General features: G+C 43.2%; 1 protein-coding gene across 1 annotated transcript; it reads right to left on the reverse strand.

Moving 5' to 3' along the window:
* Positions 1-204: 204 nt before the first annotated feature.
* On the reverse strand, positions 205-5,576 carry LOC311134634 (ras-related C3 botulinum toxin substrate 1). The gene is made up of 6 exons (XM_084168370.1): positions 5,260-5,576; positions 4,260-4,331; positions 3,807-3,924; positions 3,003-3,065; positions 2,675-2,834; positions 205-2,222 (listed from the first exon to the last, which is right to left on the reverse strand). The coding sequence occupies exons 1-6, from the start codon at positions 5,292-5,294 to the stop codon at positions 2,092-2,094; spliced, it is 579 nt and encodes a 192-aa protein (XP_084024496.1). The 5' UTR covers positions 5,295-5,576; the 3' UTR covers positions 205-2,091.
* Between the last annotated feature and the right edge of the window lie 22,302 nt (positions 5,577-27,878).

A 27,878-nucleotide genomic window follows, 5' to 3' on the forward strand; every position in this document is an offset into this window, starting at 1 on the left:
AGATATGTGTTTTTGGTTGTGGAGTTAAGTAGACCATGCCCATTTCAAGCTCATAAAAAAAAAGTGATTTCTGAATATTTAGGTAAGTTAGCTAGCAAACTACTTGATCTTGCTTTGTAGTATACCCCTGTTCTGTTTTAAGGGAGTGGGTGGAAAGAGGTTTAAACATTCCTACAGCGGAATTTAAAAAGCTGACAACAGGCAAAGATTTTAAAATATTTTATTTGCTTTTTTTTTTTTTTTTTTTATATTCAGCAGATTAACCACTATTATCATTTCCAAATAAAACCAGAAGAAAAATCAAGTATCCTTTCTCTCATTGTGCCATTCATTAGTACACTGGTAATACCTCAGAGCAACAGCCTCTCACTCAGTCAAAAATAAAGAGTACTTTGAAAATAGTCACTGTTACTGAACTGAATATCACTGAACTACTGTACAGGTAGCTTAGTGGTTAAGAGTGTTGTGCCAGTAACCGAAAGGTCGCTGGTTCTAATCCCCGAGCCGACTAGGTGACAAATCTGTCGATGTGCCCTTGAGCAAGGCACTTAACCCTAATTGCTCCTGTAAGTCACTCTGGAGCGTCTGCTAAATGACTAAAATGTTAAATGTAAATACAGCCATTAGAAGCTACTGTAAAATACATAGTCTTCTTCTGAACACTATTAAATTGCTCATAGTTTAGTGATACAGTAATAGGTAGCTGTGATGAAAAAAATCCCACAGTAACTTTTACATAGCATCATGTTAATGACAAAGCTTGATGTTAAAACAAGTCAGCAACAACTACCTTTCGAGTAGCAAACTCCAGATTCTTCACACTTGAACTAGACGTTAAAAAGGTCTAGATAGATGGCAACTGCTGACAGAATCCGTTAAAAGGGAATGACATTGAATACAGGCCTAGATTCTACCATACAACAAACAAGGCCTATAACGAGGTCATGGCGCGTGCAGGTGTCTGGAGTGTAAAGCTGGTGGACTACGCAGTACAGTTTCATTACTGACAATACTCGTACAAATGGATGTAACACAAATGGAGTAACACTCACGGTTTGAAACTGTTGTTTAATCCAACAAGAGGGATCCATCTAAATAAAAGTCTGATAAAAGAACCATTCTCCATCCTCTTTCTAGCAGGTTCTCCTACACTCCTGGGTCAGGTTCTCCTATACACCTGGGTGAGCTTCTCCTGTACACCTGGGTCAGGTTCTCCTATACACCTGGGTCAGGCTCTAGTCTAGACACCTGTAGAATGTAAAATACTGGATATTTTCTCAGACCAAGGGGGAGCACCAAGTACAACAAGTGGAGATTTAGATTGATCTAATAAGCATTTAATCCACCTAGGTATAAAGTGATAGCTATTAATCATGACTGACTTCAGTTGTTTTGACAATGTATTCGAAGGTGGATAAATTTCACCTGAGGAGAAATGATTGATCTAAACTCACTTGATCTACATAGACTATGATTATAGAACTTAACAGCTATTACAACGCTTATGATAAAAAAAAAAGTTTATTTAGATTTCTCTTGAGCTATAAACCGTTCTGTCAAGATTTAGCAAATTACGGTCGCACACATTGTACAGGAGAAAAAACCAGAAATCATTCCATGTAGTGTCCACGGAGCCCCTAGAAAGTGATGACCGTTATATGCAGTAGGAATTTTGGCAACACCTCAATTCTACACAATTCATTGAAGTCTGTAAACAAACAATATGGACTCTTGAGAAGAGTGGAAAGAGACCGAAATTGAAAAGAGCAATTAGTATTATCTTCCAGGAACACTTTCCCAAAAAATTAAAAGCTAAATTTTTGAAGGCAGCAGGAATTTCTTAGTGTAGGGGAAACATGTAGGGCGTGTCCAACCCCCTTCTTCCTAGAGCTGAATAGTTTATTCTAATATTCGTATAATAAAATCAATCATATTTAAGTAGTATGTACTAATTATAATACGAGAGAGAAAAAAATAACATCTGGATACATATGCTTTTTGTAGAATCCTCCCCCTTCCTCCTAAGACACTCCCCCAACCAATAGGTGCGCTAAGACTGCAGCGTGACTTCCTTCTTCCTGTCTGCGGCATTTAGAGTAGTGAGCACTTCCTCTTCCTCTTCTTGACGGGTGGGGGGCACAGGACTGCCCGGATGGCTTCGTCAAACACTGTCTTAAGGCCGCGCTGTGTCAAGGCTGAGCATTCCAGGTACTTTACTGCTCCTGTAGAGGAATAAGACAGGCTGGCAGTCAACATCACAGCAAATAGGGATTTCATTCATTGAAATCCTAAATGGACTAATAGCTATGACTACACTGAGCGGATCCAGGTTAAGCTATGGAGAAACTCCATTGACATTGCTGTGTAGAGTCCAGTAATAGGCTTACTCTATGTCCGGGAAACAGGCCCCTAAAGTACTACTAAGACCTAAGTAAGTAAGCCTTGAGCCCATAGGCTCCTGTCCGATCTCCTGTTTCTGTAGCGTGAGGCAGCTTGATGTACAGTACACCCCCTGGACAGGACACTAGTCTATCTCCTGTTTTTGTAGTGAGGCAGCTTGATGTACAGTACACCCCCTGGACAGGACACTAGTCCATCTCCTGTTTTTGTAGTGAGGCAGCTTGATGTACCAGTACACCCCCTGGACAGGACTAAGTACCATTAGTAAACTAACCAATCTCTTTGGCCATGGCCAGGCCCTGGGGGTAGGTGATGGGGGTGAGTTTCTTCTCCTTCAGCTTCTCGATGGTGTCCTTGTCGTCTCTCAGATCCAGCTTGGTGCCCACCAGGATGATGGGGGTGTTGGGGCAGTGGTGTCTCACCTCTGGGTACCACTACAGAGGACAGGGACAAGACAGTCAGGATAGGATCAGTATGTTACTGTAGACTAGAGGCCTACCTATCAAGTCTATACATCAGTTGTTTTGAGTATGTGGATAAAATCCACCCTTTCAAGCAATGACCCTGTTGATAACTTAATGCTTTAATACAAAACGTCTCACCTTGGCACGGACGTTTTCAAAGGAGGCGGGACTCACAAGGGAGAAGCAAATCAAGAACACATCCTGTTGAGAGGAAACAAACAGCATAATTTATACAAGATAAAAAACTGACAGTTACAATTCATGGAGACTAATGTTTTGTAGCTATGAATGGTACAAACTAACCACACAGACAAGAGTTCATGAACCAGTCCTCAATTCACTGTTATTATCTAGGAGGACAAAGTTTCCCTGAACACTGACCACTGTCAATTGGTGGGAGGAGTCACAGAGCCCAGAATGAGGGCAGACAAAGGGGCAGACAGAGCACTCTTTCACTTCCTTAATGCCTGCTCCAGACATTGTTTTGGTACTATGGGCAGAGGGCTGTACTCTCCTCCCCATACAGACTCTGAGCCATAATAAATACTCAATGTTGGCAACACAATGCAATATGCCTTTCCCTAACACCCTGAATTACTTGCGTTATATTGTTCACAATGTTGTCAAAACCGGGCCGCAAGCGATTTCTTTTGGGGGGGGGAATTCAGCTAAAAATGAGTTTAATTTAGGAAATCTGTTCCCAGGTATTCCCACGAATAAAAGAGACAGGTATGATATTATTGTTATTTTGAAATACAATCTCCTTTTGGGCTTAGTTGTGGTCAATTTTCTGTGTAGAAATTATTATAGTTGTGTTCCGGCCCTCCCGACCATCCGCTGCGACAAAAATCAGCCCACGGCTGAATCTAGTTGCCTACCCCTGTTGTAGGGATTTATGCTTTATGCAGAGCTGAATACAGTACATTTCTCCTGTTGTTTTACCGTCTGTGGATAGGACAGTGGTCTGAGCCTGTCGTAGTCTTCCTGTCCTGCTGTATCCCATAGACCCAGATTCACTGGTTTCCCATCGACCATCACATTGGCAGAGTAGTTGTCAAAGCTGCAGGGAGAGATACATGTTACGCCACAATGACATCATCAGGGAAGTGATTAGCACACAACCAGGAAATTATGGCAACCAGTAATTTTCAATGATTCTACAGGCTAAATATAGTCATCAGGAAAAAGTTGAACAACCACACCTCTGATTATAAAATGTTAACATAGAATGCTAACATGAACATTCAGCACTATGTTTCTAGTGTAGGGGAGAAGGGTTAAAGCATTATCAGTTAGACCCTGGCATAGCATTTATTTTTGCTGACAAGACTCTCCATGTCATTCGTAAGACACCTGCTGCGATGGGAGAGTGGGAGAGAGAGTGTGTGTGCTTACACTGTGGGGATGTATTCCCCGGGAAACGCGTTGGTGGTGTAGCTGATGAGCAGGCATGTTTTCCCCACAGCTCTGGAGGAGAGAAGGAGAAATAAACCGCTTTAGTTTTGTTTATGTCCATTTCAAAACTGAAAGGAGAACTTGGACGGGTGTAACTGGCCAACTTGAGACAATGAGTTAAACTATGAATGAATGTCTGCATTATCCAGTAGTGTTCCAATGTTGGGGTTTCTCTCGGCAATATGGACATGTTACCAGCATTGAGAGAGAATGGAACAATGTCCTAAATAAGGTTGATGTTGGAGTTTATTATCAACAGGCAGCAGACAGTTAAACTACTATTTTCCAGAAATATTTAGATTAAAGGTCTAAGTAGTGAAGCTTTCTAAAGACAAACTAAAAGAGATTGAGTTAAATATCTGCTAGAGAGCAGGTCATCTCAAGTCTTTATAATAAGTTCTCAATTATGCAAAGGGTAGTAAATTATCTAAAACCCAATGGTGTAGCAAATAATGTCACTTATCATCATACAAGGCAGTAACAAGAAGTGATCTCTGTTCTGAGTCAGATGATAGGACGGACACTAAAGGATTGCTGGGAATGGATCATTTATAATAACTAACGTTACACAGAACCGTGCATACAGCGGCAGTCTCACTCGCTAGCCACTATTTATTTTAACCTAACAAGAAACTTGGTCCTAACAGCAAACGAGAATATATTACAGTTACCGTCAAGTAACAATTAGTTAGGCTAAGTTATCATGCCACAACAAGTTTACAGACTAATGTTAGCAAGCTAACTTAGCTAACGCTAATTAGCTAGAGTTGGAAACAGTGACAACAGTTGTCACCAATTAGCTAGTAAGCTAACAAGCAATCTGTGGGCTAATAGAAACAATTAACTTTGACATAATTTATATTCCAGATCATAACTTATATTGTAAGACGTCATTTTATAAACATACCTAACTAGCTAAACAAATGTAGGTTTAACTTACCCGTCCCCCACTACAACACACTTGATGGCCTGCATCGACGCCTTTCTCAGCTAGCAAGCTACAGTAGCTAGCTCAAATTGTAGCTTGTCGGTTAGCTGGTAAATCACTCTTTTGTTGAGTGAACTTGTTTTCCCAACGGGGAAAAACAAGGTTTGAAGCCTAGATTGGAGGGCCCAAGTTGCGATAGTTTGTAAATTAGGAGAATTCCTTCAAATCAGTGTCCTCAAATAACTTGGTGGAACTCCAAACCTGTAAACCAAGCAGCCACCACCCCAAAAATCTCTGCTGCTAAGCTTGAAAAAACGCCCTAAGACAACGGAAGCTGTAGCTCCCATTCCATGCAAGTCATTTCCGTTTACCGTAGATTGGATAAAGGAATTTTCAAAGGGCTGTCAAGCGACGCCACCTAGCGGTAAGTACAACATTTCTACAGCCACTTTTAGTTTCTGAACGTTAGAGGGCAGTATTCCCTCATCAGTTGAATATTGTAAAGGCCCTCCTAAATTGTGCACCATTTGAGGGAGGCAGGCATCATGAGATAAGACAGTCAGTCAATACTTTGGGTGTTATGATTTCATTAATCTGGAACTTTATCATGGTTGTCCTGTGTTTTATCCTTAGAAAAAGTATGTGTTTATCCACATTACAAATTGCCGCATCTTATCTACATTTTACATTTTTACATTTTAGTCATTTAGCAGACGCTCTTATCCAGAGCGACTTACAGTTAGTGATTACATATTTTTTTTATACTTATACTTTTTTTAACTGACTTTAATTACACTCAAAGACAATTCAGCTCCCCCACTCGAAACATTAGTTGTATCTTTCTGATGTTTTTAGTTGTGTTCTGTTTGGTTATTTTGTATTCCTAAACTCCTGTACATTCTCTAGTCTCAAGGACACACTTTTTAACAGTCTCAAGTCACAAACAGATGACATGTCAGCTGCACTAATTTGCAACTCCCCCTCATTTACATTCTCCACTGTGTGAATGTTGTGGAATCGAACCCACAACCCTGGCGTTGCAAACGCCATGCTCTATCAACTGAGCTACATCCCTGCCGGCCATTCCCTCCCCTACCCTAGACGACGCTGGGCCAATTGTGCGCCGCCCATGAGTCTCCCGGTCGCGGCCGGCTGCGACAGAGCCTGGATCCGAACCAGGAACTCTAGTGGCACAGTTAGCACTGCGATGCAGTGCCTTAGACCACTGCGCCACTCAGGAGCTAAGTTGGAATTTTACAGATGCTCTTATCCAGAGCAACTTAGGGTTAAGTGCCTTGCTCAATAGTACACAGAAAGATTTTTCACCTATTCGGCTCTGGGATTCGAACCAGTGACCTTTTGGTTACTGGCCCAATGTTCTTAACCAGCAAGTCTACCTGCTAGTCTACCTGCCCCCCTGGCACCACACAGATTGCAAGGGGTTTTCTCCTCTGCTGACTGTGGATCCAAAACATCTGAGTAAAACAGTATAAAACCAGTTAAGATGTAATTTTGAGTTATCTCTCTCTTTCCCCTCTCCCTTACATCATTAAGTTTGCCGATGACACAACAGTGGTAGGCCTGATCACCGACAACGACGAGACAGCCTATAGGGAGGAGGTCAGAGACCTGGCCGTGTGGTGCCAGGACAACAACCTCTGCCTCAACGTGATCAAGACAAAGGAGATGATTGTGGACTACAGGAAAAAGAAGAGGACCGAGCACATCCCCATTCTCATTGACAGGGCTGTAGTGGAACAGGTTGAGAGCTTCAAGTTCCTTGGTGTCCACATCACCAACAAACTAACATGGTCCAAGCACACCAAGACAGTCGTGAAGAGGGCACGACAAAGCCTATTCCCCCTAAGGAGACTGAAAAGATTTGGCATGGGTCCTCAGATCCTCAAAAGGTTCTACAGCTGCACCATCGAGAGCATCCTGACTGGTTGCATCCCTGCCTAGTATGGCAACTGCTCAGCCTTCGACCGCAAGGCACTACAGAGGGTAGTGCGTATTGCCCAGTACATCACTGGGGCCAAGCTTCCTGCCATCCAGGACATCTTTACCAGGTGGTGTCAGAGGAAGGCCCTAAAAATTGTCAAAGACTCCAGCCACCCTAGTCTCTCTGCTACCGCACGGCAAGCGGTACCGGAGTGCCAAGTCTAGGTCCAAGAGGCATCTAAACAGCTTCTACCCCCAAGCCATAAGACTCCTGAACAGCTAATCATGGCTACCCTGACTATTTGCATTGCCCCCCCCACCCCACCCCCACCCCCTATTTTACGCTGCTACTACTCTGTTTATTATCTATGCATAGTCACTTTAATAACTCTACCTACATGTACATATTACCTCAATTACCTCGACTAACCGGTGCCCCCACACATTGACTCGGTACCGGTACCCCCTGTATATAGCCTCCCTACTGTTATTTTACTGCTGCTCTTTAATTATTTGTTACCTTTATTTTTTTTTTTTTTTTTAGGTATTCTTTCTTAAAACTGCATTGTTGGTTAAGGGCTTGTAAGTAAGCATTTCACTGCAAGGTCTACACCTGTTGTATTCGGCGCGTGTGACAAATACAATTTGATTTGATTTGATTTGTCTTTCTTCCAACATCCTCCTCCCCTCCCCCTTCTCCCCTCCCCCTTCTCATTTCATCAGCAAAACCATTAAAGTGTCTTCATCGTTAATTAATCAGTGTCTCCATGGTAACTCAAACCCTGATCCCTATGTATTTATACCCCTCATCCTGGAATAGAGCAAGAAGGATTATGCTATTGGGGGATTTTGAAGGGAATGACACATTCATAGGATAAACAACAACATTAAGTAGTGGATAAAAGCAGAGGAAAGGGATTAATGCAGGATAAACATGCTCCTCACAGAGACTAGGGGCCAGCACTAGCACTAACACACATGTGTCCAAATGGAAAATGTGGAGCCTTGGAGACATGGAAGATGCTCAAAGTGTCATTGTGTGGACATGTGGAGTTTCCGGTGAATCAGTGGGTGTTAGTCACTTTTTTTTAGAAAGACCTGTTAGATGAACTACGTCACAGAGCCTCCCTACCTCTTATTTATACTGTACATTGTATGTTCCTCACTGCAAACTCCCTAATACTCTACAGTTATATGTCGACTTATCTATTTTGTATATTATGTATGTAAACTTTGTGTAAATTCCTCTGTCTATTTCTGCATCTATATGTTGTATTGGTAGCAGCACTATATCACCAAGTAACATTCTGGGTATGTGTAAATGTACTTGGCGAATAAAGGTGATTCTGATTCGAATGTATTGATAAAGCTATGGAAAGCTACTGAATAGAGGGCATGCATATCAGCGAGAAGAGAGAGAGGTAGAGCATGAATGAGATCACATAACCTACAGCAGGGGTAGGCAACCCTGGTGCTGGAGTGCTGCAGGCACTTCATGTTTTTGATTTAACTGACCTAGAAGACCAGGTGTGTTGAATTTAGGCAATCACTGAACTGATCAATTAGCTCAGTTGGTCAGGGCTGCGTTCAGTACATAAAAACGTAATAGAACGTTCAATTGAACGTAAACAGCGCTGTACTGAATGACCAGTTGAAAAAAACGGGGAAGGGTTGGGTTGTGGGTTGAAAATGCATCGCTGCCCTTTAAACATGTCACTCGTTGCTTCAAGCCACCTCCCGGCACACCCACTGAACGGCGTAAACGTATCTCAAAGTCTGTTCAAGAACATTTTGGGAAAACGTGTCGTTCAGTACAAACTGTTCTGCAACGTAGCAAACGTTCAAGCGAACTGAACAAATCCCTGGTTTAGGGCCTAGTTGGAACAAAATAATGCGGTACCTGCGACACTCCAGGAACAGTGTTGCCTACCCCTGCACTAGAGTATAGCCCAGATGCTAATGTTCTGCTAGAGCTATAGGAAGTAGAGCAAGCACACAACTTATGGAGTCACCTTCTCATGGTACATAACAGCAGTGTGGAAATTATAGAAGTTAATGAATGCAAATAGCTCCGTCTTTGTCACCGGGTCATTATGTTTCCCATGATATCTCTGAATCATCTCTCATTGGACCGCCATCATAACGCAAAGGGCATTTGCATAACAGCCTGATCACCCTTCTGTGGGGAATCATAATGTAATTGACACCATGCCTGGATGACATTTTAGAATGTTGGAGGAGTCAATGGAACTATCCATCCTTCTGATGGACTTCAGAGTATGTTAAAGAGGAAGTCATGGAACATGACATTGTTTTGATATTCCGTAGGAGAACTGAACCCTCTGCCGTGCTGTTATTTAGAACTAAACCCTCTGCCATGCTGTTATTTAGAACTGAACCTTCTGCCATGCTGTTATTTAGAACTAAACCCTCTGCCATGCTGTTATTTAGAACTGAACCCTCTGCCATGCTGTTATTTAGAACTGAACCCTCTGCCATGCTGATATTTAGAACTGAACTCTCTGCCATGCTATTATTTAGAACTGAACCTTCTGCCATGCTGTTATTTAGAACTGAACCCTCTGCCATGCTGTTATTTAGAACTGAACCCTCTGCCATGCTGTTATTAAGAACTGAACCCTCTGCCATGCTGTTATTAAGAACTGAACCATCTGCCATGCTGTTATTTAGAACTGAACCCTCTGCCATGCTGTTATTAAGAACTGAACCCTCTGTCATGCTGTTATTTAGAACTGAACCATCTGCCATGCTGTTATTTAGAACTGAACCCTCTGCCATGCTGTTATTTAGAACTAAACCCTCTGCCATTATGTTATTTAGAACTAAACCCTCTGCCATGATGTTATTTAGAACTAAACCCTCTGCCATGCTGTTATTTAGAACTGAACCCTCTGCCATGCTGTTATTCAGAACTGAACCCTCTGCCATGCTGTTATTTAGAACTGAACCCTCTGCCATGCTGTTATTTAGTTGATGGAGGGTCATATGGTTGCTCTCTTGCATTTCCTTTCCTCTAAGTGTTTTGAAGCAGAACTGGGTAGTAAGCTCGACTAACAGCTGAGCTCAGCTGGAGCCTTCATATAGAGCAGGACTACTCAAGTACTATTTGAGAAGGTCCGGTCAGACACATTTCCTAGGTGGAAAAGGTCTGTATGGATATCGTCATTTATCGGCATAGTAACAAACTCCCACCTCGCAACCTATGCGACCCCAAACTGTTCAAACTGTTCACACCCCTCTTCTTGGCAGAGAGAACATTTAGCAGTTTTAAAGCTAATTTCCTGCAAATCTACACATTTTGCCATGGCTTACTGTAGGTTGTGTCACTTTCAGCGGACGACTGAATGTTTAAAAAAAATATTTTTTTGTTGTTGTCGGGAGTGTGTGTGTGTTGTTTTCTATGTGCCTTACATTGGCTCGCAGAGATCAGTACATGTGGTCACAGAGAAATATGGTGCATCTATCTATCTATACAATGAACTCACTAAGCAGTCGTGTAGGTTGTATAGGATTTCTGATGGATTTTCAAATACATTCTATGTGTATGTTTGAGTAATCTATTATACATGTACATGATTTACTGGTATACTGTATGATTTATGACCTAACCAAAGGATATTACCTGTCAGTCCATGAGTCTGTTCAGCCAAGCCACCCACTTAGCAGAATACGTAAAGTGAGTGTGGAAGAGGTGAAAAAAGTATTGTTGTCTATCAACAATGACAAGCCACCGGGTCCTGACAACTTGGATGGAAAATTACTGAGGATAATAGTGGACGATATTGCCACTCCTATTTGCCATATTTTCAATTTAAGCCTACTAGAATGTGTGTGCCCCCAGGCTAGGAGGTAAGCAAAAGTCATTCCACTACCTAAACATAGTAAAGTCCCCTTTATTGGCTCAAATAGCTGACCAATTAGCCTATTACCAACCCTTAGTAAACTATTGGAAAAAATTGTGTTTGACCAGATACAATGCTATTTTACAGTAAACTAATTGACAACAAACTTTCAGCATGCTTATAGAGAAGGACATTAAGCAAGCACAGCACTTACACAAATGACTGATGATTGGCTGAGAGAAATTGATGATAAAAAGATTGTGGGGGCTGTTTTGTTAGACTTCAGTGCGTCTTTTGACATTATCGATCATAGTCTGCTGCTGGAAATATGTATGGGTTATAGCTTTACTCCACCTGCTATTTTGTAGATACAGAGTTACCTGTCTAACAGAACACAGAGGGCGTTCTTTTATGGAAGCCTCTCCAACATCATCCAGGTATAATCGGAATTCCCCAGGGAAGCTGTCTAGGCCCATTACTTTTTTCAATCTTTACTAATGACATGCCACTGGCTTTGAGTAAAGCCAGAGTGTCTATGTATGCAGATGACTCAACACTATACATGTCAGCTACTACAGCGACTGAAATGACTGCAACACTTAACAAAGAGTTGCAGTTAGTTTCAGAGTGGGTGGCAATGAATAAGTTAGTCCTAAATATTTATAAAACTAAAAGCATTGTATTTGGGACAAATCATTCACTAAACCCTAAACCTCAACTAAATCTTGTAATAAATAATGTGGAAATTGAGCAAGTTGAGGTGACTAAACTGCTTGGAGTAACCCTGGATTGTAAACTGTCATGGTCAAAACATATTGATACAACAGAAGCTAAGATGGGGAGAAGTATGTCCATAATAAAGCACTGCTCTGCATTCTTAACAGCACTATCAACAAGGCAGGTCCTACAGGCCCTAGTTTTGTCACATCTGGATTACTGTTCAGTCGTGTGGTCAGGTGCCACAAAAAAGGACTTAGGAAAATTGCAATTGGCTCAGAACAGGGCAGCACAGCTGGCCCTTGGATGAACACAGAGAGCTAACATTAACAATATGCATGTCAATCTCTCCTGGCTCAAAGTGGAGGAGAGATTGACTTCATCACTACTTGTATTTGTGAGAGGTATTGACATGTCTGTTTGAACTACTGGCACACAGCTCGGAAACCCATGCATACCCCACAAGACATGCCACCAGAGGTCTCTTCACAGTCCCCAAGTCCAGAACAGACTATGGGAGGTGCACAGTACTACATAGGGCCATGACTACATGGAACTCTATTCCACATCAAGTAACTGATGCAAGTAGTAAAATTAGATTTAAAAAACAGATTAAAAAACACCTTATGGAACAGCGGGGACTGTGAAGCAACACAAACATAGGCGCAGACACACACACGATAACATACGCACTATACACACACGTACACATGGATTTTTGTACTGTAGATATGTGGTAGTGGTAGAGTAGGGGCCTGAGGGCACACAGTGTGTTATGAAATCTGTGAATGTATTGTAATGTTTTTAAAATTGTATGAACTGCCTTAATTTTGCTGGACCCCAGGAAGAGTAGCTGCAGCTAATGGGGATCCATAATAAATACAAATACAAATACAAAATACACACACACACACACACGGATACACACATCCACAAATACTTCCTCTATATCAGCGCTGCCCCCTGGAAAGCTGTATAAAGCTGTGCCAACACTTGGAAGCTCTACAGCGCAGTAAATCTGCACCGGAAATGTTGTCTTTGCATCTCAAATTAACTTCCCTCATCTACATTTTTTCTTCCTCTAACAAACCCCCTCTAGGTATCCCCATCCCTAGTTAGTTCATAATGGGATTATAGTCAGAAACCGTATCTGGCTCTTCTCTCGTGGTGGCAGAAGGGTTCCCTAATGTGTATGTAACCTCATTGCTGTATGTAAGCCAGAGGCTCTTGCTGTGAGGCTGCCTGCATGAAAATAGACCGACTAATGAAAGTACATGATCATTAGGCTGTTTGTGTGAGAAACTTCCTTTGTAAGGAGTTGTTTGAAGTATGGAAGCACATTCATCAACCAGCAGCAGATTTCTTTGGTGTTGCATTATAAATCAGCAACCAGGACACTTTCAGTGAGAAGAAATGAAACCATAAACAATTACCACAGTGTTCAGTGATGCGTCCTGCTCCACTGTGCTACGTATCAACCCATCTCCACTGTGCTACATATCAACACATCTCCACTGTGTTATGTATCAACACATCTCCACTGTGTTATGTATCAACACATCTCCACTGTGTTATGTATCAACACATCTCCACTGTGCTACGTATCAACACATCTCCACTGTGTTATGTATCAACACATCTCCACTGTGTTATGTATCAACACATCTCCACTGTGCTACATATCAACACATCTCCACTGTGTTATGTATCAACACATCTCCACTGTGCTACATGTCAACACATCTCCACTGTGTTATGTATCAACACATCTCCACTGTGCTACATATCAACACATCTCCACTGTGTTATGTATCAACACATCTCCACTGTGCTACATGTCAACACATCTCCACTGTGTTATGTATCAACACATCTCCACTGTGCTACATATCAACACATCTCCACTGTGTTATGTATCAACACATCTCCACTGTGCTACATATCAACACATCTCCACTGTGTTATGTATCAACACATCTCCACTGTGCTACGTATCAACACATATCCACTGTGCTACGTATCAACACATCTCCACTGTGCTATGTAGCAACACATCTCCACTGTGCTACGTATCAACACATCTCCACTGTGCTACATATCAACACATCTCCACTGTGCTACGTATCAACACATCTCCACTGTGCTACGTATCAACACATCTCCACTGTGCTACGTATCAACACATCTCCACTGTGCTACGTATCAACACATCTCCACTGTGCTACGTATCAACACATCTCCACTGTGCTACGTATCAACACATCTCCACTGTGCTACGTATCAACACATCTCCACTGTGCTACGTATCAACACATCTCCACTGTGCTACGTATCAACACATCTCCACTGTGCTACGTATCAACACATCTCCACTGTGCTACGTATCAACACATCTCCACTGTGCTACGTATCAACACATCTCCACTGTGCTACGTATCAACACATCTCCACTGTGCTACGTATCAACACATCTCCACTGTGCTACGTATCAACACATCTCCACTGTGCTACATGTCAACACATCTCCACTGTGTTATGTATCAACACATCTCCACTGTGCTATGTAGCAACACATCTCCACTGTGCTACATATCAACACATCTCCACTGTGCTATGCATTTCAACACATCTCAAATACAAATCAAATCAGAATTCAATTGTACAGTAGAATGAATGTTCCTGTCTGGAGGGGGATGGGACGTGTCCTGTCCAGCAGCCTTGCTCTATAATAGGTCTATGGTTATCACATTAAATCAGTCATTGTGAGAAGGAAGGATGTCCCCCACATTTCCCTTTCCCTCCAGCTCTGTCTCCCATTCCCTCATCTGACCGCTTCACCCTCTCCCTCCCTCTGTGAGAAAGGAAGCTTATCACATTCACATCACTATGTTCACGCTGCACGCACACACAATCACTTCACTATGTTCACGCTGCACGCACGCACACACAATCACTTCACTATGTTCACGCTGCACGCACACACATACATTCACTTCACTATGTTCACGCTGCACGCACACATACACTTCACTATGTTCACGCTGCACGCACGCACACACAATCACTTCACTATGTCCAAGCATTCACTTCACTATGTTCCCGCTGCACACACATTCACTTCACTATGTTCACGCTGCACACACATTCACTTCACTATGTTCACGCTGCACACACATTCACTTCACTGTGTTCACGCTGCACGCACACACATTTGTGTGTTTTAGTTTGGTTAGCGTGGAGTACAGTAGTTCTTGGAGAGTAGATGGGCATGCTTTTTCCTATGTCTGATGTCTGAGCTATGAGCGGTTTGCCTGAATGTTGTGACAAGTGACAGTGGTTAGTGTAAAAAGACACTGATTTGATCTGGAGTGGATGTGGATGGCTGAAACAAGACAGGCGGTTCATCCCTAAACTCAGCTGACTCAGTGACTCATCACATTCCACATTCCTTGGAAATGTATCACAACATTCCTCGCCCTGCCGAGAATGACTGCCATGGGTTTCAATCTGATTTCTCTGTCAATTGAACCGATTCTCACAACTATTCAACCGCTGTTGTTGAGTCTGCTGCCAGTCATGGGCATGTGTAACCGCTGTCCAGTGAAGACAAGAAGACTGGTCTGGGCACTAGTGGAACAGATGTGATCGTACTTCATAACTCTCTTGCGTTGTGTTTTTAAAGAAAGGACTGTCCCATCCAGTGAGCCCAGTTGATTGGTGTTTATTCTGACGACAGACACAAGGAAGCACATTAGATGTTCAGGACAACAGTATGTTGATGGCTGTCAAGCCATCAAGCGCTATGATGAAACTGGCTCTCATGAGGACCGCCACAGGAATGGAAGACCCAGAGTTACCTCTGCTGCAGAGGATAAGTTCATAAGTTCCCAGCCTCAGAAATTTCAAGTAACAGTTCAAGTAACAGACACATGTCAACATCAACTGTTCAGAGGAGACTGTGTGAATCAGGCCTTCATGGTCGATTTGCTGCAAAGAAACCACTACGAAAGGACACCAATATGAAGAAGAAACTTGCTTGGGCCAAGAAACACAAGCAATGGATATTAGACCGGTGGAATTTGTCTTTGGTCTGGAGTCCAAATTTGAGATTTTTGGTTCCAACCGCCGTGTCTTTGTGAGACGCGGTGTGGTTGAACAGATGATCTCCGCATGTGTATTTCCCACTGTAAAGCATGGAGGAGGAGGTGTGATGGTGCTTTGCTGGTGACACTGTCTGTGACTTATTTATAATTTAAGGCATACTTAACCAGCATGGCTACCACAGCATTCTGCAGCGATACGCCATCCCATCTGGTTTGGGCTTAGTGGGACTATCATTTGTTTTCAACAGGACAATGACCCAACACACCTCCAGACTGTGTAAGGGCTATTTTACCAAGAAGGAGAGTGATGGAGTGCTGCATCAGATGACCTGGCCTCCACAGTCCCCCGACTTCAACCCAATTGAGATGGTTTGGGATGAGTCAGACCGTAGAGTGAAGGAAAAGCAGCCGTGCTCAGCATATGTGGGAACTCCTTCAAGACTGTTGGAAAAGCATTCCAGGTGAATCTGGTTGAGAGAATGCCAAGAGTATACAAAGCTGTCATCAAGGCAAAGGGTGGCTACTTTGAAGAATCTCAAATATAAAATATATTTTGATTTGTTTAACACTTTTTTGGTTACTACATGATTCCATATGTATTATTTCATAGTTTTGATGTCTTCACTATTATTCTACAATGTAGAAAATAGTAAAAACAAAGAAAAACTCTTGAATGAGTAGGTGTGTCCAAACCTTTGACTGGTAGTGTATGTACACACCAGGACATGTGCGTAGTGAACTCGTACACATTGTAAATATGACAATAGAATACAGTATTTCAGAACGTGACCTACCACTTTCACGTCAATATCAGACTGGGAAGAATTGACGTTCACGATCTAACCCTACCTGCAAGCATGACCAATGGCATAACACCTTATTGATATGTAAATTAAGAAATGTGATATATTCTTGCTGACAACACAAAGTGTCCTCTTGAAAGAAGGAAGTTGTACATCTCATAGACAGAACAGTGTGAGAGAGACTGAAAAGGCTAGTGGGGTGGAGGCTGTGTAGAAGCCCTCAGGGAGGTGATGAATATGATCATATATGACGGCTCAGCACAGCCTAAGTTAACTCACAAATACACACACACTCACACACTGTGACACTCTGGCTCTAGGACTTGGTATTGTGAGCTAGAGTGTATGTTGTTTTGTTGGGGATTTGGGTGTTTTTCTATGTTGGTAGTCTGTTGGGTGTATTTCTATGTCTGCAGGTCTGGTGGTTGTATTTCTATGTTGTATGTTGTCGTCGATGACTCCCAATCGGAGGTAACGAGTGTCAGCTGTCGGCTCGTTATCTCTGATTGGGAGCCATATTTAAACTGTCAGTTTTCACCTTGTGTTTGTGGGTTTTTGTTTCCTTGTTACATGTTCCGTGTGTCAGTATTTTGTAACTTGAGGACTTCACGTATCGTCTTTTGTTTTGTTTTCGTGAGTACGTTATTTAATAAATATCATGTTCACTCGCAACGCTGCGCATTGGTCTCCTGTTGTAGACGATCGTGACCCACACACACAGACACAAACACAGACACAGACACGCACACACACACACACACACACACACACACACACACACACACACACACACACACACACACACACACAAACACCATCCCATGTTAACTCGGTCAGCTCCTCACCATTCCCCAGGACTGATGCCTTAACCTGGCAGACATATGCTGCCTCAGGGAACTCCTCCAGCTAAATATGGAATGACGAGCATCATGTGGATGTTCCTTTAGCATTAAATTGGACAGTTTGGGTGGGGGCGGGGTGGGGGTAGGCTCTTTGTAAATCAAAACATATCATAAACTCAAGACAATAAAGTCATTTGAAATTGAAAAAAGGCGACAGAAATGTAATGGGGGGATGGACCTTAGCAACTACAATGGATTGAGACCCATTACATTAGTCTTTATTGATATAAAGAAAGAGCAGGCAATGTGTCTGATTGAGAGTGCTTTTCATTACCCCACCCTTCCACACACAGGAAAACTGGGGGGGGGGCTTTCCTTGACCAGGCCGGACATCTGTTCTCAACACAGGAAATAATATCTCTCTCTCTCTCTCCTCCCCCCTCCCTCCCACTTTGCTCTGAAGCCCCTAAATAAAGATCTGGTGCAACCAATTACCTTCAGAAGTCACATAATTAGTTAAATAAAGTCCACCTGTGTGCAATCTAAGTGTCACATGATCTCAGTATATCTACACCTGTTCTGAAAGTCCCCAGAGTCTGCAACACCACTAAGCAAGGGGCACCACTAAGCAAGGGGCACCAGCAAGCAAGCGGCACCATGAAGACCAAGGAGCTCTCCAAACAGGTCAGGGACAAAGTTGTGGAGAAGTACAGATCAGGGTTGGGTTATAAAAAAATATCAGAAACTTTGAATATCCCACGGAGCACCATTAAATCCATTATTAAAAAATTTAAAGAATATGGCACCACAACAAACCTGCCAAGAGAGGGCCGTCCACCAAAACTCACGGACCAGGCAAGGAGGGCATTAATCAGAGAGGCAACAAAAAACAGAGATAACCCTGAAGGAGCTGCAAAGCTCCACAGCGGAGATTGGAGTATCTGTCCATAGGAACACTTTAAGCCGTACACTTCACAGAGCTGGGCTTTACGGAAGAGTGGCCAGAAAAAAGCCATTGCTTAAATAAAAAATAAGCAAACACGTTTGGTGTGCGCCAAAGGGCATGTGGGAGACTCCCCAAACATATGGAAGAAGGTACTCTGGTCAGATGTTGCTTTTTGGCCATCAAGGAAAATGCTATGTCTGGCGCAAACCCAACACCTCTCATCACCCCGAGAACACCATCCCCACAGTGAAGCATGGTGGTGGCAGCATCATGCTGTGGGGATGTTTTTCATTGGCAGGGACTGGGAAACTTGTCAGAATTGAAGTAATGATGGATGGCGCTAAATGCAGGGAAATTCTTGAGGGAAACCTGTTTCAGTCTTCCAGATATTTGAGACTGGGACGGAGGGTCACCTTCCAGCAATAGTTATGCACGCTCAAGTTCTGTTTTTATGTATTATTTCTTGTTTGTTTCACCCCAAAAAATATTTTGCATCTTCAAAGTGGTAGGCATGTTGTGTAAATCAAATGATACAAACCCCCAAAAAATCCATTTTAATTCCAGGTTGTAAGGCAACAAAATAGGAAAAATGCCAAGGGGGGTGAATACTTTCGCAAGCCACTGTATATACAGTGTTGTAACAATGTGCAAATAGTTAAAGTACAAAAGGGAAAATAAATAAACATAAATATGGGTTGTATTTACAATGGTGTTTGTTCTTCACTGGTTGCCCTTTTCTTGTGGCAACAGGTCACAAATATTGCTGCTGTGATGGCACACTGTGGTATTTCACCCAATAGATATAGGAGTTTATCAAAATTTGATTTGTTTTTTTCAAAGTCTTTGTGGATCTGTGTAATCTGAGGGAAGTATGTGTCTCTAATATGGTCATACATTTGGCAGGAGGTTAGGAAGTGCAGCTCAGTTTCCACCTCATTTTGTAGGCAGTGTGCACACAGCCTGTCTTCTCTTGAGAGCCAGGTCTGTATACGGCGGCCTTTCTCAATAGCAAGGCTATGCTCACTGAGTCTGTACATAGTCAAAGCTTTCCTTAATTTTAGGTCAGTCACAGTGGTCAGGTATTCTGCCACTGTGTACTCTCAGTTTAGGGCCAAATAGCATTCTAGTTTGCTCAGTTTTTTTTGTTAATTCTTTCCAATGTGTCAAATAATTATATTTTTGTTTTCTCATGATTTGGTTGGGTCTAATTGCGTTGCTGTCCTGGGAATCTGTGGGGTCTGTTTGTGCTTGTGAACAGAGCCATAGGACCAGCTTGCTTAGTGGACTCTTCTCCAGGTTAATCTCTCTGTAGGTGATGGCTTTGTTATGGAACGTTTGAGAATCGCTTCCTTTTAGGTGGTTGTAGAATTTAACGGCTCTTTTCTGGATTTTAATAATTAGCGGGTATTGGCCTAATTCTGCTCTGCATGCATTATTTGGTGTTTTACGTTGTACAAGGAGGATATTTTTGCAGAATTCTGCATGCAGTCTCAATTTGGAGTTTGTCCCATTTTGTGAATTCTTGGTTGGTGAGCGGACCCCAGACCTTACAACCATAAAGGGCAATGGGTTCTATAACTGATTCAAGTATTTTTTGCCAGATCCTAATTGGTATGTCAAATTTTATGTTCCTTTTGATAGCATAGAAGGCCCTTCTTGCCTTGTCTCTCAGATCACTCACAGCTTTGTGGAAGTTACATGTGGAACTGATGTTTAGGCAGAGGTATGTGTAGTTTTTTGTGTGCTCTAGGGCAACAGTGTCTAAATTGAATTTGTATTTGTGGTCCTGTCAACTGGACCTTTTCTGGAACACCATTATTTTTGTCTTACTGAGATTTACTGTCAGGGCCCAGGTCTGACAGAATCTGTGCAGAAGATCTAGGTGCTGCTGTAGGCCTTCCTTGGTTGAGGACAGAAGCACCAGATCATCAGCAAACAGTAGACATTTGACTTCAGATTCTAGTAGGGTGAGATGCTGCAGACTGTACTAGTGCCCTTGTCAATTCGTTGATATGCAGTGCCTTCAGAAAGCATTCAGACCCCTTGACCTTTTCCACATTTTGTTACGTTACAGCCTTATTCTAAAATTGATTTTTAAAATGAAGTTTTGCAAATGTATTAAAAATTAAAAACAGAAATACCTTATTTACATTAGTATTCAGACCCTTTGCTATGAGACTCGAAATTGAGCTCAGGTGCATGCTGTTTCCATCCTTGACTTGCTTCTACAACTTCATTGGAGTCCACCTGTGGTAAATTCAATTGATTGGACATGATTTGGAAAGGCACACACCTGTCTATTTACATTTTAGTCATTTAGCAGACGCTCTTATCCAGAGCGACTTACAGTTAGTGAGTGCATACATTTTTCATACTGGCCCCCGTGGGAATCAAACCCACAACCCTGGCGTTGCAAGCGCCATGCTCTACCAACTGAGCTACAGGAGGCTCAGTCTATATAAGGTCCCACAGTTGACAGTGGATGTCAGAGCCATGACGTCGAAGGAATTGTCCGTAGAGCTCCAAGACAGGATTGTGTCAAGGCACAGATCTGGGGAAGGGTACGAAAACATTTCTGCATCATTGAAGGTCCCCAAGAACACAGTGGCCTCCATCATTTTTAAATGTAAGTTCTAGAGTTCTAGAATTCCTCTGTGGAGAGGGAGAACCTTCCAGAAGGACAACCATCTCTGCAGCACTCCACCAATCAGGCTTTTATGGTAGAGTGGCAAGACGGAAGCCACTCCTCAGTAAAAGGCACATGACAGCCCGCTATGAGTTTGACAAAATGGACCTTAAGACTCTCAGACCATGAGAAACAAGATTCTCTGGTCTAATGAAATGAAGATTGAACTCTTTGGCCTGAATGCGAAGCGTCACATCTGGAGGAAACCTGGCACCATCCCTACAGTGAAGCATTGTGATGGCAGCATCATGTTGTGGGGATGTTTTTCAGTGGCAGGGACTGGGAGACTAGTCAGGACAACAATTTAATCAATTTTGGAATAAGGCTGTAACCTAACAAAATGTGGAAAAAGTCAAAGGGTATGAATACATTCCGAAGGCACCATATATGTTGAAGAGTGTGGGGCTTAAGCTGCATCCCTGTCCCACCCCACGGCCCTGTGGAAAGAAATGTGTGTGTTTTTTGCCAATTCTAACCGCACACTTGTTGTTTGTGTACATGGATTTCATAATGTTGCATGTTTTTCCCTCAACACCACTTTCCAGCAATTTATATAGCAGACCCTCATGCCAAATTGAGTCAAAAGCTTTTTTGAAGTCAACAAAGCATGAGAAGACTTTGCCTTTGTTTTGGTTTGTTTGTTTGTCAATTAGGGTGTGCAGGGTGAATATGTGGTCTGTCGTACGGTAATTTGGTAAAAAGCCAATTTCACATTTGCTTAGTACATTGTTTTTACTGAGGAAATGTACAAGTCTGCTGTTAATGATAATGCAGAGGATTTTCCCAAGGTTGCTGTTGACGCATATCCCATGGTAGTTATTGGGGTCAAATTTGTCTCCACTTTTGTGGATTGGGGTTATCAGTCCTTGGTTCAAATATTGGGGAAGATGCCAGGGCTGAGGATGATGTTAAATAGTTTAAGCATAGCCAATTGGAATTTCTGGTCTGTATATTTTATCATTTCATGTAGGATACCATCAACACCACAGGCCTTTTTGGATTGGAGGGTTTGTATATTGTCCTGTAGTTCATTCAATGTAATCAGAGAATCCAGTGTGTTTTGGTAGTCTTTAATAGCTGATTCTAAGATTTGTAATTGATCATGAATATGTTTTTGCTGTTTGTTCTTTGTTATAGAGACAAAAAGATTGGAGAAGTGGTTTACCCATACATCTCCGTTTTGGATAGATAGCTCTTCGTGTTGTTGTTTGCTTAGTGTTCTCCAATATTCCCAGAAGTCGTTAGATTCTATGGATTCTTCAATTACATTGAGCTGATTTCTGACATGCTGCTCCTTCTTTTTCCATAGTGTATTTCTGTATTGTTTTAGTGATTCACCATAGTGAAGGCGTAGACTCAGGTTTTCTGGGTCTCTATGTTTTTGGTTGGATAGGTTTCTACATTTCTTTCTTAGGTTTTTGCATTCTTCATCAAACCATTTGTCATTGTTGTTAATTTTCTTATGTTGTCTGCTGCAATTCTTTTGATTTGATAGGGAAGAGAGACAGAGAGAGCGAGACAGAGAGAGAGCGAGAGAGACAGAGACAGAGAGAGAGCGAGAGAGAGAGAGAGCGAGAGAGACAGAGAGAGAGAGAACGAGAGAGACAGAGAGGGAGAGAACGAGAGAGAGAGAGAGCGAGAGAGACAGAGACAGAGAGAGAGCGAGAGAGAGAGAGAGCGAGAGAGACAGAGAGAGAGAGAACGAGAGAGACAGAGAGGGAGAGAACGAGAGAGACAGAGAGAGAGAGGGGGAGACAGAGAGAGACAGAGAGAGAGAGAGAGAGAGAGAGAGAGAGAGGGAGAGAACGAGAGAGACAGAGAGAGAGAGGGGGAGACAGAGAGAGACAGAGACAGAGAGAGAGAGAGAGAGAGAGACAGAGAGAGAGACAGAGAGAGAGACAGAGAGAGAGACAGAGAGAGAGACAGAGAGAGGGAGAGACAGAGAGAGAGAGAGACAGCGACAGAGAGACAGAGAGAGAGAGGGAGAGAGAGAGAGAGATGGCGAGAAAGAGACAAAGAGAGAGAGAGAGAGAGACAGAGAGAGAAAGGGGGGAGAGAGAGAAAGAGGTGGAGAGAAGGAGTGAGAAAGAGAAAGAAGAGGATCGTCAAGGGTAATCTGGAGATTTGATTTAGTGTGTAATCGGCCTAACCTCTGCTCAGATACAAACTTCATAATCTCCTAAAACATCTGTCTGCAACACACTGTAGGAGTTGCCCTAAGGAGATAACCTCTAAACTCCTGGCAGATTCTCAACTGACACAAAAACGTTTAATAGAGAGAAAAAATATTCACCTACAAGTTTCTTTGTAATATTGACTGCTTTGTGCTTCTAGCTAATGGAGGTCTCCGCATATAACTAGGACTCTATGGGGTCTTTCTGTGAATTATCTGTAACCATCCACGCTTAAAAGCAGTGAGGAATCTTCATTTGTTTACCCCTGCAGCCTTTGTGATAGGACCATTAAACTTCTATTCCAGGAAACGGCTGTTGCATCATTATCCTGGTCGGATACAAATCTCTTGGTTGGCTTCATGTGTCAGTGATTGCAATAAATGAATGTGAATATCATAATTTGTATGATCCTATATTCAACTGTGTGTATATCATGATCCATATCATGTTATGTACCGTATGTCTATTCAACATGCATTAATACCTAGCCTAGATATCATGTTATGAGAAAGAGAAAACAGTGTAAGAGAACTGTAAAAGAAAGGTAATCCAAGGTAAAGGAACAATCAATGCCCGTTGACTTCCTGTAATAGTTATGTCATGGCTGTTCTACTGTTAACAAGAGTTAGTGTTTAAAACATGGAAACTATGTAAAGGGTGTGGTGAAGTGAGGTCAGCTTCCCATCATTGTTACGCAATCCTTTGGCCGTCCATGAAACGGGAGGTTATCCAATGTATTCCAATCCTCACAGTATGGTTCATGTAATAACAGTCTGTGTACTTCTCAGTAACTAAGGAGAGAGGGAAAAGGCAAGAAGTTGTGTAAGCCAACAGTATGGGGCCAAAATGGAATTAAGGGGTGCATCTGTCCCAGTGAGAAATCCATTTAACTCTGTATGCTTTCTCTCATCCTGTCCACTCTTCCTCCAAACCCTGAAGCAGCCGGCCTACACCCCAACACCCCGCTATAGGGAGTCAGAGGTTCAACCCCAACACCCCGCTATAGGGAGTCAGAGGTTCAACCCCAACACCCCGCTATAGGGAGTCAGAGGTTCAACCCCAACACCCCGCTATAGGGAGTCAGAGGTTCAACCCCAACACCCCGCTATAGGGAGTCAGAGGTTCAACCCCAACACCCTGCTATAGGGAGTCAGAGGTTCAACCCCAACACCCCGCTATAGGGAGTCAGAGGTTCAAGTGGCCGGCCTACACCCCAACACCCGCTATAGGGAGTCAGAGGATCAACCCCCCGCTATAGGGAGTCAGAGGTTCAAGCAGCTGGCCTACACCCCAACACACCGCTATAGGGAGTCAGAGGTTCAACCCCAACACCCCGCTATAGGGAGTCAGAGGTTCAACCCCAACACCCCGCTATAGGGAGTCACAGGTTCAACCCCAACACCCCGCTATAGGGAGTCAGAGGTTCAACCCCAACACCCCGCTATAGGGAGTCAGAGGTTCAACCCCAACACCCCTCTATAGGGAGTCAGAGGATCAACCCCCCGTTATAGGGAGTCAGAGGTTCAAGCAACCGGCCTACACCCCAACACACCGCTATAGGGAGTCAGAGGTTCAACCCCAACACCCCGCTATAGGGAGTCAGAGGTTCAACCCCAACACCCCGCTATAGGGAGTCAGAGGTTCAACCCCAACACCCCTCTATAGGGAGTCAGAGGATCAACCCCCCGCTATAGGGAGTCAGAGGTTCAAGCAGCCGGCCTACACCCCAACACACCGCTATAGGGAGTCAGAGGTTCAACCCCAACACCCCGCTATAGGGAGTCAGAGGTTCAACCCCAACACCCCGCTATAGGGAGTCAGAGGTTCAACCCCAACACCCTGCTATAGGGAGTCAGAGGTTCAACCCCAACACCCCGCTATAGGGAGTCAGAGGTTCAACCCCAACACCCCGCTATAGGGAGTCAGAGGTTCAACCCCAACACCCCGCTATAGGGAGTCAGAGGTTCAACCCCAACACCCCTCTATAGGGAGTCAGAGGATCAACCCCCCGCTATAGGGAGTCAGAGGTTCAAGCAGCCGGCCTACACCCCAACACACCGCTATAGGGAGTCAGAGGTTCAACCCCAACACCCCGCTATAGGGAGTCAGAGGTTCAACCCCAACACCCCGCTATAGGGAGTCAGAGGTTCAACCCCAACACCCTGCTATAGGGAGTCAGAGGCTCACTCACGTAAAACTGAAAGAAAGGACACAGAGAGGAACATTAGCAAACTATTGCCTTTACTGTGACAACAGAGCATCCTCCCCTCCCCTGACCCTTCCCTGCTGTACAATGGCTCTTCCCCTCAACTGCCACTGTGCCATGACATGAGTCCTCTGGACCTGTGGGTGGACTGTGCCTGTACTCCTGTGAGTGAGTCACACTCGCCCATGCAGGTCGGATGAAGTCACTATGTCACTACTATGTCGAGGTATGACTGGGTTGGGATTGACAGGAAGGAACTGACTGGAGTTCCTGTAACATGCTGAATACTGTATGTTATAATTCGCTATGTTTAACTATTGGTTTAATCTGTGATGTCACCATTGGGAGGAACCAATTCCCCTAACATTCCCCAGAGAAATGGAGGAACCTTGTCCCCTAACATTCCCCAGAAAAATGGAGGAACCTAGTCCCCTAACATTCCCCAGAGAAATGGGAGAGAACAGTTTGATCCTGATATCCAACACTAAGAGCAATTGAATAATAAATTGTCATACATGATGCCATTTCATTATGCCTTTGCAAATTCCAATCATATTCCTCCAGACAGATGCATATTAATGTCATCATCACCATTAAATGACAGTTTAAGCTTGTTGCACAAAACAGAGACTCTTTATCTTACATTTTTTCTGAAGTTCTGGAATAGATGGAGTAAAATTCTATATGTTTTATATAGGATAGTATAGGCTACATTTTTATATATACAGTGCCTTCAGAAAGTATTTTTTCCACATTTTGTTACGTTACAGCCTTATTCTCAAATGGATTTTCCTCAGCAATCTACACACAATACCCCATAATGACAAAGCAAAAACAGGCTTTTAGGAATGTTTGAAAATTTATAAAAAATAAAAAACTGAAATACCTTAATTAAAGTATTCAGACCCTTTGCTATGAGACTCGAAATTGAGCTCAGGTGCATCTGTTTCCATTGATCATCCTTGAGATGTTTCTACAACTTGATTGGAGTCCACCTGTGGTAAATTAAATTGATTGGACATGATTTGGAAAGGCACACACCTTTCTATATAAAGGTCCCACAGTTGACAGTGCATGTGAGAGCAAAAACCAAGCCATGAGGTCGAAGGAATTGTCCGTTGAGCTCCAAGACAGGATAGTGTTGAGGCACAGATCTGGGGAAGGGTACCAAAAACTTTATGCTGCATTGAATGTCCCCAAGAACACAGTGGCCTCATCAATTTTAAATGGAAGACGTTTGGAACCACCAAGACTCTTCCTAGAGCTGGCCACCAGGCCAAACTGAGCAATCGGGGGAGAAGGGCCTTGGTCAGGGAGGTGACCAAGAACCCGATGGTCACTCTGACAGAGCTCTAGAGTTCCTCTGTGGAGATGGGAGAACCTTCCAGAAGGACAACCATCTCTGCAGCACTCCACCAATCAGGACTTTATGGTAGAGCGGCCAGATGGAAACCACTCCTCAGTAAAAGGCACATGACAGCCCGCTTGGAGTTTGCCGAAAGGCACCTAAAGACTCTCAGACCATGAGAAACAAGATTCTCTGGTCTGATAAAACCAAGATTGAACTCTTTGGCCTGAATGCAAATCGTCACATCTGGAGGAAACCTGGCACCATCCCTACAGTGAAGCATGGTGGTGGCAGCATCATGCTGTGGGGATGTTTTAAAGCGGCATGGACTGGGAGACTAGTCAGGATCGAGGCAAAGATGAACGGAGCAAAGTACAGAGAGATCCTTGATGAAAACCTGCTCCAGAGCGCTCGGGACCTCAGACTGGGGCGAAGGTTCACCTTCCAACAGGACAACGACCCTAAGCACACAGCCAAGAAAACGCAGGAGTGACTTCGGGACAAGTCTCTGAATGTTCTTGAGAGGCCCAGCGAGAGCCTGGACTTTAACCCAATTGAACAGCTCTGGAGAGACCTGAAAATAGCTGTGCAGCAACGCTCCCCATCCAACCTGACAGAGCTTGAGAGGATCTGCAGAGACGAATGGGAGAAACTCCTCAAATACAGGTGTGCCAAGCTTGTAGCGTCATACTCAAGAAGACTCGAGGCTGTAATCGCTGCCAAAGGTGCTTCAACAAAGTATTGAGTAAAGGGTCTGAATACTTATGTAAATGCAAACATTTCTAAAAATAATGTTATCAATTTCAGAATAAGGCTGTAACGTAACAAAATGTGGAAAAAGTCAAGGGGTCTGAATAGTTTCCGAATGCACTGTATACAGTACCAGTCAAAAGTTGACACACCTACTCATTCCGGGGGTTTTCTTTTTTAAAACTATTTTCTACATTGTAGAATAATAGTGAAGACATCAAAACTATTCATAACACATATGGAATCATGTAA

Source organism: Coregonus lavaretus, assembly GCF_964263955.1.
Source record: "Coregonus lavaretus genome assembly, chromosome: 1".
Classification (NCBI taxonomy): Eukaryota; Metazoa; Chordata; class Actinopteri; order Salmoniformes; family Salmonidae; genus Coregonus; species Coregonus lavaretus.